Source organism: Cuculus canorus, chromosome Z (assembly GCF_017976375.1).
Source record: "Cuculus canorus isolate bCucCan1 chromosome Z, bCucCan1.pri, whole genome shotgun sequence".
Taxonomy (NCBI): domain Eukaryota; kingdom Metazoa; phylum Chordata; class Aves; order Cuculiformes; family Cuculidae; genus Cuculus; species Cuculus canorus.
In genome coordinates this window covers 69,232,206-69,245,511 of record NC_071441.1, presented here as the reverse complement: position 1 = coordinate 69,245,511, position 13,306 = coordinate 69,232,206, and the positions used below count along the sequence as shown (strand labels likewise).

Below are 13,306 nucleotides of genomic sequence, written 5' to 3'. Positions count from 1 at the left end.
CTCCGTCACTCCATGCCTTTGTAAAAGTCATAGAATCAGAATATTTTGGGTTGAAAGGGACTCAATTCCACCCATTGCCATGGACAGGGACACATCCCACTAGACGAGGCTGCTCAAGGACTCATCCAACCTGGCCTTGAACACCTTCAGGGGTGGGGCAGAAGTCTCTCCCCAGCTTTCCTGTAGCCTCTTCAGGTACTGGAAGGCCATTCTAAGGTCTCATGGGAGCCTTCTCTTCTCCAGGCTGAATAACCCCACCCTCTGAGCCTGTCAGGGTAGAGGTGCTCCAGCCACCCAAACCACATCATGGCCTCCTCTGTACCCGTTCCAACAGTTCCATATCCTTCTTATATTGGGGATTCCAGAACTGGACGCATGACTACAGATGGAATTTCCATCTTAGAAAAATAAAGTGGTTCAACAAAAACTCTTGCCTCAGAAAAAACGAGGCAACAAAAAAAAAGAAGAGGAAGGAGATGCCTCCCAGCTGTGCCTTTAGATACATTTCCTATGGAAGCGAGGATGGTTACTGCAACTGTACAGGAACAGGACTGATATTTCAGCTACAAAAACCAGGAACAAGATGAGAATCCAATCATTAGTGAAAGGAAGAAAACAGTTTACTTGATTTCTCTAGAATCAGTTGTGTCAACACAGAGGCTGGACTGTTACAGGGAGAAACCCGAGCACCTTTGCTCTCAAAGTGCCTTGGATTTACTTGCGCTAGGATCACATGCAAATAAAGGAAATTGTCAGCCAAGCCAACACCCTATACAAATACATTTTATTTAGAGATACCCATAGTAAGATGCACAAATACTTTTTGTTCACCAATTTTCAGATCACACAACTTCAAGTAGTGGAAAAAACAAACTGCAGTTAATTACAAGTATCTATATAACAGGGCAGTAGTAAAAGATTGATTTGTCAGACTACAGCATGGTTAACGATACTCAGGTGAGAATGTACAGATTTAGGTATTTAAAAAGTGTATGGTTCATTGCCACATACACTAACATGCTTTTCCAAAGAGCAACATCTTTCTGGCATGTGAACACGGTGACCTAGTTAATGCAAGATGGAAAATCAGGCTCTTAATTTGATCCAGAAATGTATCTATTAGCAGTTTTCCTCCAAACGGCAAATTAAGAGTTATTTGTGACTGACATAGGTAAAGCAATCCGTAAAAAAACCACCTGTAACATTGTCCATGTAGTCAAGCAACACACAGATGACCTAAAATTATCAGTTCCAGTCTACACCTTCACAGCAGTTCTACCAGAGTCTTCTTTGGAATGATCCAGAGTTCTTGATTGCATTTAGCAAGCTGGCAGAAGAGCTGTAATCCAAAATCCAAGTTCTTGCACCCACACAGAGTTCTTCCATAAGAGATATATCAATCCTTGAATTTCAAAACCACTATGTTCCACCTGCAAGCATGTCAACTGGATCACGTATTGCTGGGTTTACTTTTACATTCCCATCTGAATGGAGGGAAAGGTAGGAAGTGGTGCTGATCAGATAGAGTAGCTGTATTGGTTTGAAGTTGTGTTTAAAACACATGGAACCTGGATTCTTCTCTCCAGTGTCTCTCAAACCAAGGAAGTTCAGCAGGTTCCATTGCTCAATGCAATCCCCGTTTTGCTTTTAAATAGGAATGGTGTCATATGGTGCTTGTGAAAGACCAGCAAGGGCTGTTTTGTGGATGATTACACAAAGAGCAAGAAACAACATTAAATCTTCAGTTTAACTTCTCCCATTGCAGAGAACAGAGACTGAATTTTGCATTATAGTTGAGAGGCACATTTCGTATTGATTAACAGAAAACTCCAGTTTACATGGCAACTTCCCATGGATCAGGATACAGAACCATTTCCTCTTGACACAGTTTTTTTAAAAAAGAAACCAAGAAACTCAGTTACTGTTCTTCTATTTAAAGTTCTTGGGCTTCTCCCTCACCTATTCTTCCCAGAGATACCTTTCCACTTGTGTGTATGCAGCTGCTTCTCCTCCCTAAAACTTGTTTGTGAGAGACCTTTGTTCCTGCGCACCTTGGAAATAGAGAAATAATTCTGATGCCTCACAGATGGGCCCTTGTACCACATTCAGGAGAACTGAGAAAGTCAGTAGGATTTTATACACATGCAGCGAATTGCAGAATAAACAGATAGAAAATAAAAGCCACCAAACTGAAAGAGACAGCAGTAGAGGGATCAGCTCCTTCATGGAGCAGGAATGAATTTGGAGCAAAGCCCTTCAGATTGAAAGGGGGATACCAGTCCAGGGAGATACCCAGGGCTGAATCTAATGAACAGGGAGACTTGTGAGCAGATCCAATTCAGCAAGCGACTGCCGAAGCCAGTGAAGGGCACTAGGGCTTAATCACGGGCCCCCAGGCTTTGCTGAACTGGTATCTGACCCAGTGCCTGACAGCAGGCAGGGAATTCACTCAAGTCCCAGGGAGTGGAGGGTTGCAAGACAGGAGCGAGGCTGGGACAAGAAGCTGAGAATGGAGACACAGCATTTTGAAAAAGAGTGGCAGAGCCCATTAGTTAGAACTTACTTATCCAGACCTTGCCATGATAGTCCCATAGTCACACCTCCACTGCAAGAGAAGCCCAGGGCAGAGAGCTGGAACTGGCAATCCCAGCTTGCCTGTTAACACCCTTGCACATACAGCCTCCGCTGATTCACCAACCAGCCAGGTGGAGGGCGCTGCAGACAGGGCCCTTTTACTCCATCATCACATCAGGAAGCACATGGAGGGGGCTGATGGCAGCTGAGTTGAGTGCACTGGTAACCTTGAGTGATGAGAGGGAGAGTGTGTGATCACTGAGGAAACTGGCTCTTCCTCATGCCAACTTCACATCTCATCTGAAGAGGGATGGACGACCAGCAGTTGTGAAAGTTCTGACAGCAACCGATCTGCAGTCGCATAAGCATAAGGCATGATGGAGCAAACCCTCAAGGCTTCCACTGCTTGAACGCTCCATTCCCAGCTCATCTCTGAGCACTGCCAGCCTGTGGCATCACTGCTGGCCAAAGCTCATGGTAACAACTAACTTTTGCCTTTTGAGCACAGGGTTACAGCTTAGCTCAGAGCACTTCAATAGCACATCTTTTTCATAATCCAGCAAATAAGCAGAAGACAAAAATCTATGGAGAAAGCCTTTAGATGGGATCAAGTCAGCAAAGCAAACAATGCACCCTTGTGGCTCTGCTCCCAATGAAATCTTTAGTTATGACATTGATTAGCAGCCAAAGACACCAGTTCTCTGGTTGACTAAACCACAACCGATCAGTTTAACAAATACACTGGGTGCTGATGCAGGGCACGTCCACTTCCCCATCTGCTGACATCGACTGCAACATACAAGTAAGACAATTACAGCTTCTGCAGACTGCACAGGAGCAGAGTCTCCACTCTGAGGCAGCCAGCCAGCCACTGAAATTCATGGCAAGAGCACAGAGCGATCTTTCTGCAGTGGGCTACAGGTTTTGGTTTTTTTATTATGATATGTGTTTTTCAGACTAGGCAAGTGGCTTTGAACTGATTGTTAAAGGTCAACTAGGGAAAAATGGGAGAAAATGAAGATGCTAAAGATTAAAAAACAAACTTAAACTTATCTGTTCTGCTCTGAGAAGTGACTGTGATAAAAACAGGACCTCACTGAATTAATTGAAACACTGAAGTTGTAAAGAACTAAAAACAGAACTCCAGGTTCAGGCTGCACTGAGTTACAAAGAGAACAGGCAGCGTTAGCACATGGAGCACATGTATGTTAAAGCTCCTTGAGCATCTATGATTGCCAGCACACTGATAACTCATTATGCTGCACTAGAAATGAAAGTAGCCTCCTGGATCAACAGAACGCAGAACTGTGTGTCAATTAATTACAGACATACATGCCCAATGAAGGCCACAGCATGTGTGGAAGTGTTCCTGTTCCCACACTCTCATTATCAAATTAAACTTACAGCCGGGAAAGGACATCTTGTATCAATCACACTACCCTCTGCTACCTGCAGAACAGACAGAAACTCAGCCCAAATTCCAGATGTCAGCTTAAGAACAGATATCCTTTGCCAATTCAGAAATGAAGCCCAACATGTAATGTCTTTCTATTAAAAAAAAAATGATCGTGTTTCAGAGAGGAGAAACAATTTACAAGGTAACTCTGAGCACTGAGCCCCATGTGCAGAAAGGCAGGTTTCACATACGATCTGCAGTTTTCCGCTGTTCCATCCGCAAACTGCATTGATAGTTGGACTAACAGTTTTACCTTACAGTTAAAGGCGTGTTCTATAACATGGAAAGAAAGCTGCTACTTCATTTGACAGCTTCTGTAATAGTTCAGGATCCAGCGCTGTTTCTGACACAGCTTGTGACAGAAACAAGCTGAGAAAGGCTCTTTTAAGTGGATGGAATTGCAAGAGTTGTCAATGAACATTAGCCCTGGATTCACAACAAAAGACAGTAAATATCAGTTCCGTTTCTCCCGCTTCCCCCAGGGCTTTGGATCTTATTAAACATATTTGGAAAAAAGCATTAAAAAGAGTTCACTGTAGGACATATTACCCTCCAGCAACAAGCTGTGATCACCATGGATTTTAAAATACCTTGTGTAGTTTGTGCATCATATAAAAGTACATCACAGGCAACAGGGAAGATCCAGCATTTGTGTACACATTAACATACAAGCACGTACTAATGGATGTCACAGGTAAAAGACTGATCCCAGGACAAACCAGAGCACTGATTTGTGTCTGCACCACATCCTAAAACAAATGGAATGAGTCACAAATAACAGTACAAAACTGTTGCAACTCCAATGCGTGCATCTCAGAAAAAGACACAGCACGCACCCAGCCCTAAGACAGTGATGACTTTGTGAGATAACTTTACAAAGATCAAGGTACCAGAAGAGGAAGGCACGTTAACCTCTGGTTGGTCCATTTCAGTATTATTTGGATGAGTCATAGTGATTTATATACCCTGAGACTGTGGGAGGCCTTGGAAAGGAAAGGAGACCAGGTGAACGGGCAAATAAAAAGCACAAGTTTAACGGGATTTTAAGATTCAGCACCTGAATTTTCCCTTTTAATCAGAGAACCTAGAAAAGCAGTTCCTAAGAAAACAACACACGGACTCCTAGACTTTTTTTCTGAGGTCAAAGAATCAATACCTAGGACTACAAAGACGACACGCTACATTGCAAGGGTTTTTTATACACCCTCTCAGTTTCAGTCTGATGACCAGAACTTGTATGCAAGTGTTTTACTTGGTCTTATTTTGAGTACAGAAACGGTCAGGCAGCCCACATTTTCTCAACCCTGGCACCCTGTTTTTAGATATATGCGCACTTTCTTAGACCATATCAGCAACTCCCAGCAGGATACTAGAGGGAAAGATTGCTAGAAAATGGCACTCAGTTTTTAATTGGGAAGATTCCTTTCTCTCAAGAGCATTCTTCTCATTAGCCAGTACCACATGGTTTTGATAAAGAAACCCAGCACCACAAGCAAAAAAAGACAATTCCTAATTTATATCCTTGAAAATTAAATGTGGAGAAATGAGCATGACAGGGATACCCACTCAATCTCTCTGAGTGTGTTCCTGATTAAGCCCTGCCACAAGTACCTCCTGAGCAATGAATATCTCCTCTATGCTTTTAAATTCCTCAGGAGTCCTGAGAGCAATGCCAAACACTGCTGGGCAGTGGAAATCTTTTCCCTTGAGCCTCCTTGCCCATCCTCACCACATACCAAAGCACCTGCTTGCAGAACCAAGGGAGAGCACACACAGGAGATCCCTTCAGACTGATGTTGCTGTATTTTCTTTTCCACTCTCCTTGACTACAACACAGACAAATTCACGGGGTCAGTGCTTCAGAGACTTTAAAATAAATTACTGAAGACACTGCAACACTCAGAAATGCATCTTATTTTGAGGTCACACCACAGACCTTCGCTGTGTGGTGGCCAGCACTGCCCACGGGGATTTTCACCAGGCTTTAAGGTAGAGAGGGCATTCCTGGCTAACGTGGGAGTCAGGGCTCAGCATGGGCTGGCCAGAGGATCAGCTCTGCCTGCACCTCGCACAGCTCTGCAGCAGTGTTCCTAGGAACATGCCCTACCCAAGTTCAGCAATTTAGTCAGAGCAGCAACTGCAACAGAAGCTACTTAAGAACTTCTCGGACACTCTAGAAAAGTGAGTTCATGGAAAACAAGGGGATCAGGCCCCCAGATATAGACCTCAGCTCCCACCCAGCCACTGAAAGATGCTGCTGCATTGCTGAGATGCAGCAGTTGATGGTTGATCTGTTCTTGGTTTCTTGCAAACAAAGTAAACAGGTGACCAGCGAGAAGGGTCTAGACAAGCCTGCTTTATTTCACATCTGTATCAGGCAAGCGACACCAGTTCACAAGGTGCCTCTCAGCCAAGGGTTGGAAATTAAAGACACCAAACCACCAGTGGACATCTCTGGATCATAATTTTAATGTTAACTCTGCAGCTGCAAGTTACATACAAAACAAGTGCTCAGGTGAAGGAAGAGCATGAAACTCTAGAGAATAACTGGTACATAAAAAAGCAAGCTGCCAAAGACTTCAAATGGAGGCAGCAAATATATCCCCATAACAAAGTTCAGGAGTCTCCCTCATTAAGGGAGCTACAAGAGTCACCCACAATGTGAATGTAACCTCTGTGGACAAACAATATCTAGAAAATCACTGGGCACTCCTGCAATCAGTGTTAATGATGCATCTATGTGGAAAATCAACAACTGAGACTAGGAACAAACACCTATTAACGACTCTTTGGTAAATTACTCACCCTGGGCTAACACTAGCAGCAATGATGAGCAAACTAAACAAAGGGACTCATTTCTTGATTCCCATCCCAGAAAGCACCCAAGGAGAGCACTAACAATTCTCCCTGTCCGACTTGTCTATGCAAGGGAGAAATCTGGAGGAATAACCACGGACAAAGTGTTTGATGAAGAGGGTGAGCACCACACTCATTGCTATGCTCCAGACAACACAGCGAAGTAGCTTCTGTTTCCTTGGGAACATCCATCAGGTAACACCCAGCTGCTGCTGAGGGGTTGGTACCCAGAGTTACAAGCTGGGTACTACCAAACCCATAATTAAGTCACTAGTTTGATTACATGTGATTATGAATAATGAAAATGTAATAGCCAAAGATACCCAAATTAACATGTCAGTCTACTGAAAAGAGCTGAGCTGTAAAATTAACTGCTTCCTACACTCACCAGCGACACAAAGGATCCCACATAACTGAAAAGTTAATAGCAGGAGGGAAGGTTGGAAGGTCTGTTATGATTAGAGTTCTTTTCTCTTTCAAGTGCCTAATCTGATGTAAACCAGAGACTGTCCGCCCCCAGGAATGGACTGTTACTGGGTAATCCTCCCATCAGTCAAACTGTGCAAAGGCAACCGCCCCGTTTCACAGTCAGAGCCAGCCTCAAAGGTTCACCTGGATCAAAATGAAGCAAATTGAAGGTCTCAAGCAAGGCTTGACAAAATGCCAGCAAGCACATTTCTGCTCGACAGAGGTCACCTCTGCAAGTACAATATTGCTCCAGTAAAGACTGGGATGACTTGTGGTGGAGGAAGCAACCACAAGCAGACCATTCAGGAGGGCAGAAAAGAGCAAGGAGGGGAAATCATTAGGAAACACTGGAAAAGATAAGACTGTCTGAAAACGCTAATGTCAGGTGGTCTGAGCAGAGCCCAGAGAGCCATTCAAGAATGCACTTTTTTCACTACTTAATGAGTACTCAAGCACCCAACTGAATTCAATCTATTGCAGGGGTGTATCTACCAGGTGAACAATAGGTTGCACCCAGCTCCCTTCCATGTGGAGCCTGGAAATTCCCTATTGTACAGGCATTCCTGCACTTTGATGGTAAACCCCTGCATTTGTCACCCTGATCCTGGATTTTAGTTCTGATCTCTAACCCACTGCAGCAACAAAATAAACACAAGTAAGAAAACATGGCTTTTTCTAATGTTTCTCCCATTACTTATCTTGGGAGGACAGCTGGCATATCATTAACTTCTTCCACCTCGATTTCTAACACAGTGTTTTGGGGGGACTTTCATACAGCAGAAAGGATGGCTCCCTCCCCTTGAGAGGTTTTCTTAGCAAGAAAGCACACTGAAAGCAGAACACACAGAAGCACGCAAGAATGAGCACATGAGGAACTTTACATCATTGTCCAGATTCTTCTGAGACTTGTCAAAGTTTCCTAAGGGAAAAATAAAAAGGAGCAGGAAAAGGGCACTCGTACCGCCAGACTTTGGGACCACAGACTGAGGTACTCTAGGAGTGAATAGTCAGCAGAGGGGGACACTTCCCAGGGGTGCCTCTTCAGTAACCTGGAGGCTGCTGACTCAGAAGACCAGCCTCTGTGTTTGGAGGCTGAAGCTCAGATCACACAAACACCCTTTTTGCTCCCTCACCCAGACCTGGAATTAATTAAATTAAATTAACTCAATTAATTACTTCAATTAATAGTTCAATATCAAGTCTAGGATTCACAAATTGGGAATTTCCCTTTGGCACTTGTGACACTAAGCACCTAACTAGTAGCTGCTGTTTCAGCAGGACACTCAGACTCACGTGTCTCATTTCTTCAAAAAAAAAAAAAAGCAGCACCTCAAACCAAGCCCAAATAAAAACAAATTAAGCAGAACATGTTCCCTGTAACAGAGTGGTCTTACACAGCAGCTGAAAGAGTCATCCTAGAAATACACATCCTGCCACACTTCACAAAGACTTGTTTTTCTCCATGTACTTCCAATGTTCAAAATCCCCAATATAACCAGAGCAGTAAGGTGCCATCACAGAACAACATAGGCACCATTACAACATCTTTAACAATAATCAACTCTAAAGAGAATTTGAGAGCTCCCCTTTTACCCCACAGTTTATAATTTGCCCTATTTCAGAGAAAAGCCTGCATAGCCACACACAGAGTGCCATGAACTGATTCAGTTTAAGCAATCAGCCCAAGTGGGAAGCTGAATTATGAAACACCATGAGATCTGTTTGTGGAGCACCCGTTACACTGCTGGGACAGGTGCACATCTGGGGAAGGATAAATCCTTCCCAGGATTTCCACCCGGATGAGAGAGAACTGCATTCCTCGCAGGATTTCCATCCAAGTCTCCACTACCCACTGGAAATCAAGCCTGAGGCTCACTGCTTGGCCTTACTGATGAAGAAGACAAGTACAAAGATGAGTGGGACCGCAAGGACACAGGCAGATGAGCTTTAGGCAGCCTGGCAGGGACTGTGTAAGGGCCTAAAGCTGCTCCGCAGTGGTGGCAGTCATCTCCAGCAGAGACAGTAGAACAGAGTATGTCCCAGCCTTGTCTTTCTTCTCAGCTTCCACCAGCTGCCCATTTGGTGCTAAAGCAGTGAGGTACGGGCACACTCTGCTCTGCTGGGGCAGGGGCAAGGTATTCATCCCACCAGAAGGCAGAGGCATAAGTCACAAGCCAAGAGTTTGTTGCCTGCCAAAAGGCTGGACACCCTTGAGTCCTGCATTTTAGCTAAGTATTAGGTAAGACCATCACCCTCTTCGCAGCTAGATCTGAAGGACATTGGATCTATTCTCCCCATCTAGTCCCACATAAAGTGAGGGAGTCTGAACGCAGAAGGCAGCAGAGGATTTGAGGAATAACTGAGCCTCCCCTGTAGCAATCAAGATGACAGCAAATGCTAGAGCAACATGAGCTAGCAGCAAGTTATCTTGCTACATGGAAGGCTGCTGGAATTAACTCCAAGATACACACTTTAACCTTGGAGAAAACCACAGTTCATCTCATGCATTAGGTTATTAGAAGAAATGGGCAATCATAACATCAAAAATGGGAAACGTTTCCACAACTTAGGACTAAAAAGGTCCTGGGGTTTAGGCAGTTTATGAAGAACCCATGAGCTACTGCAACAGCAGACACAGGAACCTTGGCTCATACGGAAAAAGGATAGATTCAATTCATTTTGAATGACAAGGACACTCTGTCCCTGGCCCCCATCTCCTCTCAGCACCTCTGCAGGCCATCAATGTCATCTCACTCTGCAACAGCCATGCTGCAGAACAGCCAACACAAACTCCATTTGTGCAAGCTGATACCTGGGACAGGCAAAGAAGGAACAGAAGAGCAATTTTTGCTCCTGGCACTGCTGAAAACTACAATTCAAATACAAACGCACTTTCGAGAACTCTTGCACTTCTGCAGTTTGGGCTTGGTGAGCATCACCCCTGGGGAATCTGTCACTGGGCTTCAATGAGTACAGCTGAAAATTATCATATCCCCAACATACAAACAGTGCCATTAGACTTGTACTTTTAAAAAATAAGATCAACCCAGGCCAGGGCCAGGCTCTGCAGATAAAGTAATAGCTTATCTCTTATAAATATCTTTTTTTTTTTTTAATATTTTTTTAATTACAAGTAGTTCTCGCTCCAGGTAAAGTAACTGACACAAAGTATCTGCACACAGACAGCCCCCTGACTTTCACAGAAAGCCCAGGAGCAACCACTCTATAAGAAAGGAATCCTACCTCACAGCAGAGTAGGGGAGGGGGCACATGGCCAAGACAGCCTAGATGTGGGGGAAAGAGTCACTTGGAGTAAATACAATAGAAAGGGATTTCAAAACCCCTCCATATAAAGGATCAAGGAGGTTAAAGCAAAAAAACTGATTCAAAAAGATGTACAAAACTGTTGGAGACCAACAGAAAACTCTGCCAAAAAGTAACTTGCATTAAAATCAGAAATCAATGGCATCACACAATTTTATCATTAAGAAAAGAAAAGTGGAAATCTGTGTGAGGATCAGCATTTATAAAGAATTATTAGCTCCAGAGACCAGCGTAATTCCCATGAAGTCCTGATGGAAGGGGGCCTCCTGCCACAAAGAGTTTCGTTCCAGACGAGTCGTAGCAGTGGGTGTAAACAGCATTTGGGAAGAAATTTATGTCAGAAAAATAATTCCTCCAGGTTTCATCATGATTCTGTTGAAGAGAAGTTTAGAATGTTATTGTTGCCAAACAAATCAAAACCTTATTTCACAAAAGCAGAAGGTAGCTTCCAGAACCTAAAAAGGGATCTTCCCTTAACTCCCTGAAGCTTCAGACAAATCCACTTGAAGATACCAGGGCTATCCTGAAGCCTCTTCTGAGGCCACTTGGGCCAAAAGTTGGAGCAGAGAACATGAAGGGCAGGGAAGATATCACGTTTCATTAGTTTTTGAAGTTATATCACAATGATACAAGAAATAATGGAGAGAAGCTGGGCAAAGGCATTAGCTGCCTTATAACAGGAAATGGAACTCAAGTGCCTGCTGTGGCGCTGCCTCAGGAAGCCACAGCCATTTCTAAAACCACCCCTAATTACATTAAATCTCTTATTTTGATTACTATGCTAGGGTAGCACACTTCTGAAGGAAGACAATTATTTTGAATACTACATTAGGTTAGCACATTTCTGAAAGAAGACAACTGTTCTGTGTTTGAGACTCTCAAACCAGGAAGTTCGGTTACATTAAAAAACCAAGATATAATATGTAGTTCATCTGTGAATCAGCACATAAGAAAAGTTTGTCAGTATGGCTTATAATTACAGTTATCAGTTATATTATCACCATTTTGCTGAGGTGCATTTCATCCAGTAGCTCTCCTCTCTACAAAAAGAACTGCTTTCCCGTCCCTAAGGCACTCCCGTGGAAAGGGTCACCCGTATCTACAAGCTACTCACCAGCCAGCCTTTCCCAGTAGTCAGCTTCAAAATTTCACTGCCTCCTATTTTCTGCTTCAGTCCGCAGCAAGCATGTAGGGGCTTTTCATCCAGGAACCTCTGGGCTCTGATATCATAAAACAGTAAGGAACCCTGCCCTGTTCCCACTGTGATGATGTGCTCGTAGAAGCTCACCGATCGAATACCTGTCAAACAGAGAAAGGACACAAAAAGCAGTAAGGAAGACTGATGGTTTTACTCTCCAGTGCTGCTGGTGTCCGTTTTCTTCCAAGTGATAGGACAAGAGGAAATGGCCTCAAGTTGTACCAGGGGAGGTTCAGGTTGGACATTTAAGATAAAATTCTCCACTAAAAGGGTTCTTGGGCACTGGAACAGCTGCCCAGGGAGGTGATGGAGTCACTGCCCCTGGAGGAATTTAAAAGATGGGAAGATGAGGTGCTCAGGGATATGATTTAGTAGTGGACAGGCACAGCTATGTTTGATTATCTCAAAAGTCTTTTCCAAGCTAATGATTCTATGATCTCAGCAGGCCCCAGTGCTGCCAGTTAAGGGAGTTCATAAGCCTTTTAGAATCAAAAGCAGCTTTGTTCTGTCTGCCACAAGCCTAAGCGAACACACCATGAGTGAGTACGTGGCAGCAGACAGAAGAAAGGATATCACATGGGTTTCCTCCATGAGCTCACAACCAGTCTAGCTACCTGTAGTGCTGCAATAAGTGACCATGTGATAGAAATTACTGTCCCAGCTGCCAACAACTGCATTTTGCTGATCAGCAGATGACCTGTAAGCAAGTGTAACCATATCAATAACCAGCCACTTTGCTGCTAAGATAGATCAGGATCTTTCGATACAAAACTGTTGGAATGGATCCAGAGGAGGCCAACAAAGATGATCAGAGGGCTGGAGCACCTCTGCTATGAGGACAGGCTGAGAGAGTTGGGGTTGTTCACCCTGGAGAAATGAAGGCTTTAAGGGATATCTTAGAGTGGCCTTACAGTACCTGAAGGAACTACAGGAAACTTTGTTGGGGAGGGACTTGTTACAAGGGCATGGAGTGATGGGGACAAGGGGGAATGACTAAGGAGGAAGGCGGAAGATTTGGACAAAGGGGAATGACTAAGTAGGAAGGCAGAAGATTCAGATTACATATTGAGAAGCAATTCTTCACTATGAGGGTTGCCCAGGGAAGCTGTGGCTGCCCCATCCCTGGAGGTGTTCAAGGACAGGTTGGATGGGCCCATGAACAGCCTGGTCTGGTGGGATGTGTCCCTGCCCATGGCAGAAGGGTGGAACTCAATGATCTTTAAGGCCCTTTCCAACCCAAACCATTCTATGATTCTATAGCCTCAAAATAGTTTATCTCCACACAGCATAAGCACACTTCTCTCTTCATATCTGGCCCTTTTTAGGAAACACACTAGGAATCCTAAAACCATATTAAGCCAGCATATAGGAAGCCACAGCAAGTTTCCAAGCACAAACAAAATACCCAAACTTTCTAGCACAATTCAGTT

At 44.0% G+C, this 13,306-nt stretch overlaps 1 protein-coding gene across 1 annotated transcript in view; it reads right to left on the bottom strand.

The window, feature by feature from the left end:
• Positions 1-602: 602 nt before the first annotated feature.
• The window catches only part of DCAF12 (DDB1 and CUL4 associated factor 12), a 30,856-nt gene continuing 18,152 nt past the window's right edge, over positions 603-13,306 (bottom strand). Inside the window, exons 8-9 of the mRNA XM_054054272.1 lie at positions 11,793-11,977; positions 603-11,050 (exon numbers count right to left, since the gene is read on the bottom strand). Coding sequence (XP_053910247.1) covers positions 10,892-11,050; positions 11,793-11,977 — 344 coding nt within the window. The 3' untranslated portion in view covers positions 603-10,891. The remainder of the gene's footprint in view (positions 11,051-11,792; positions 11,978-13,306) is intronic.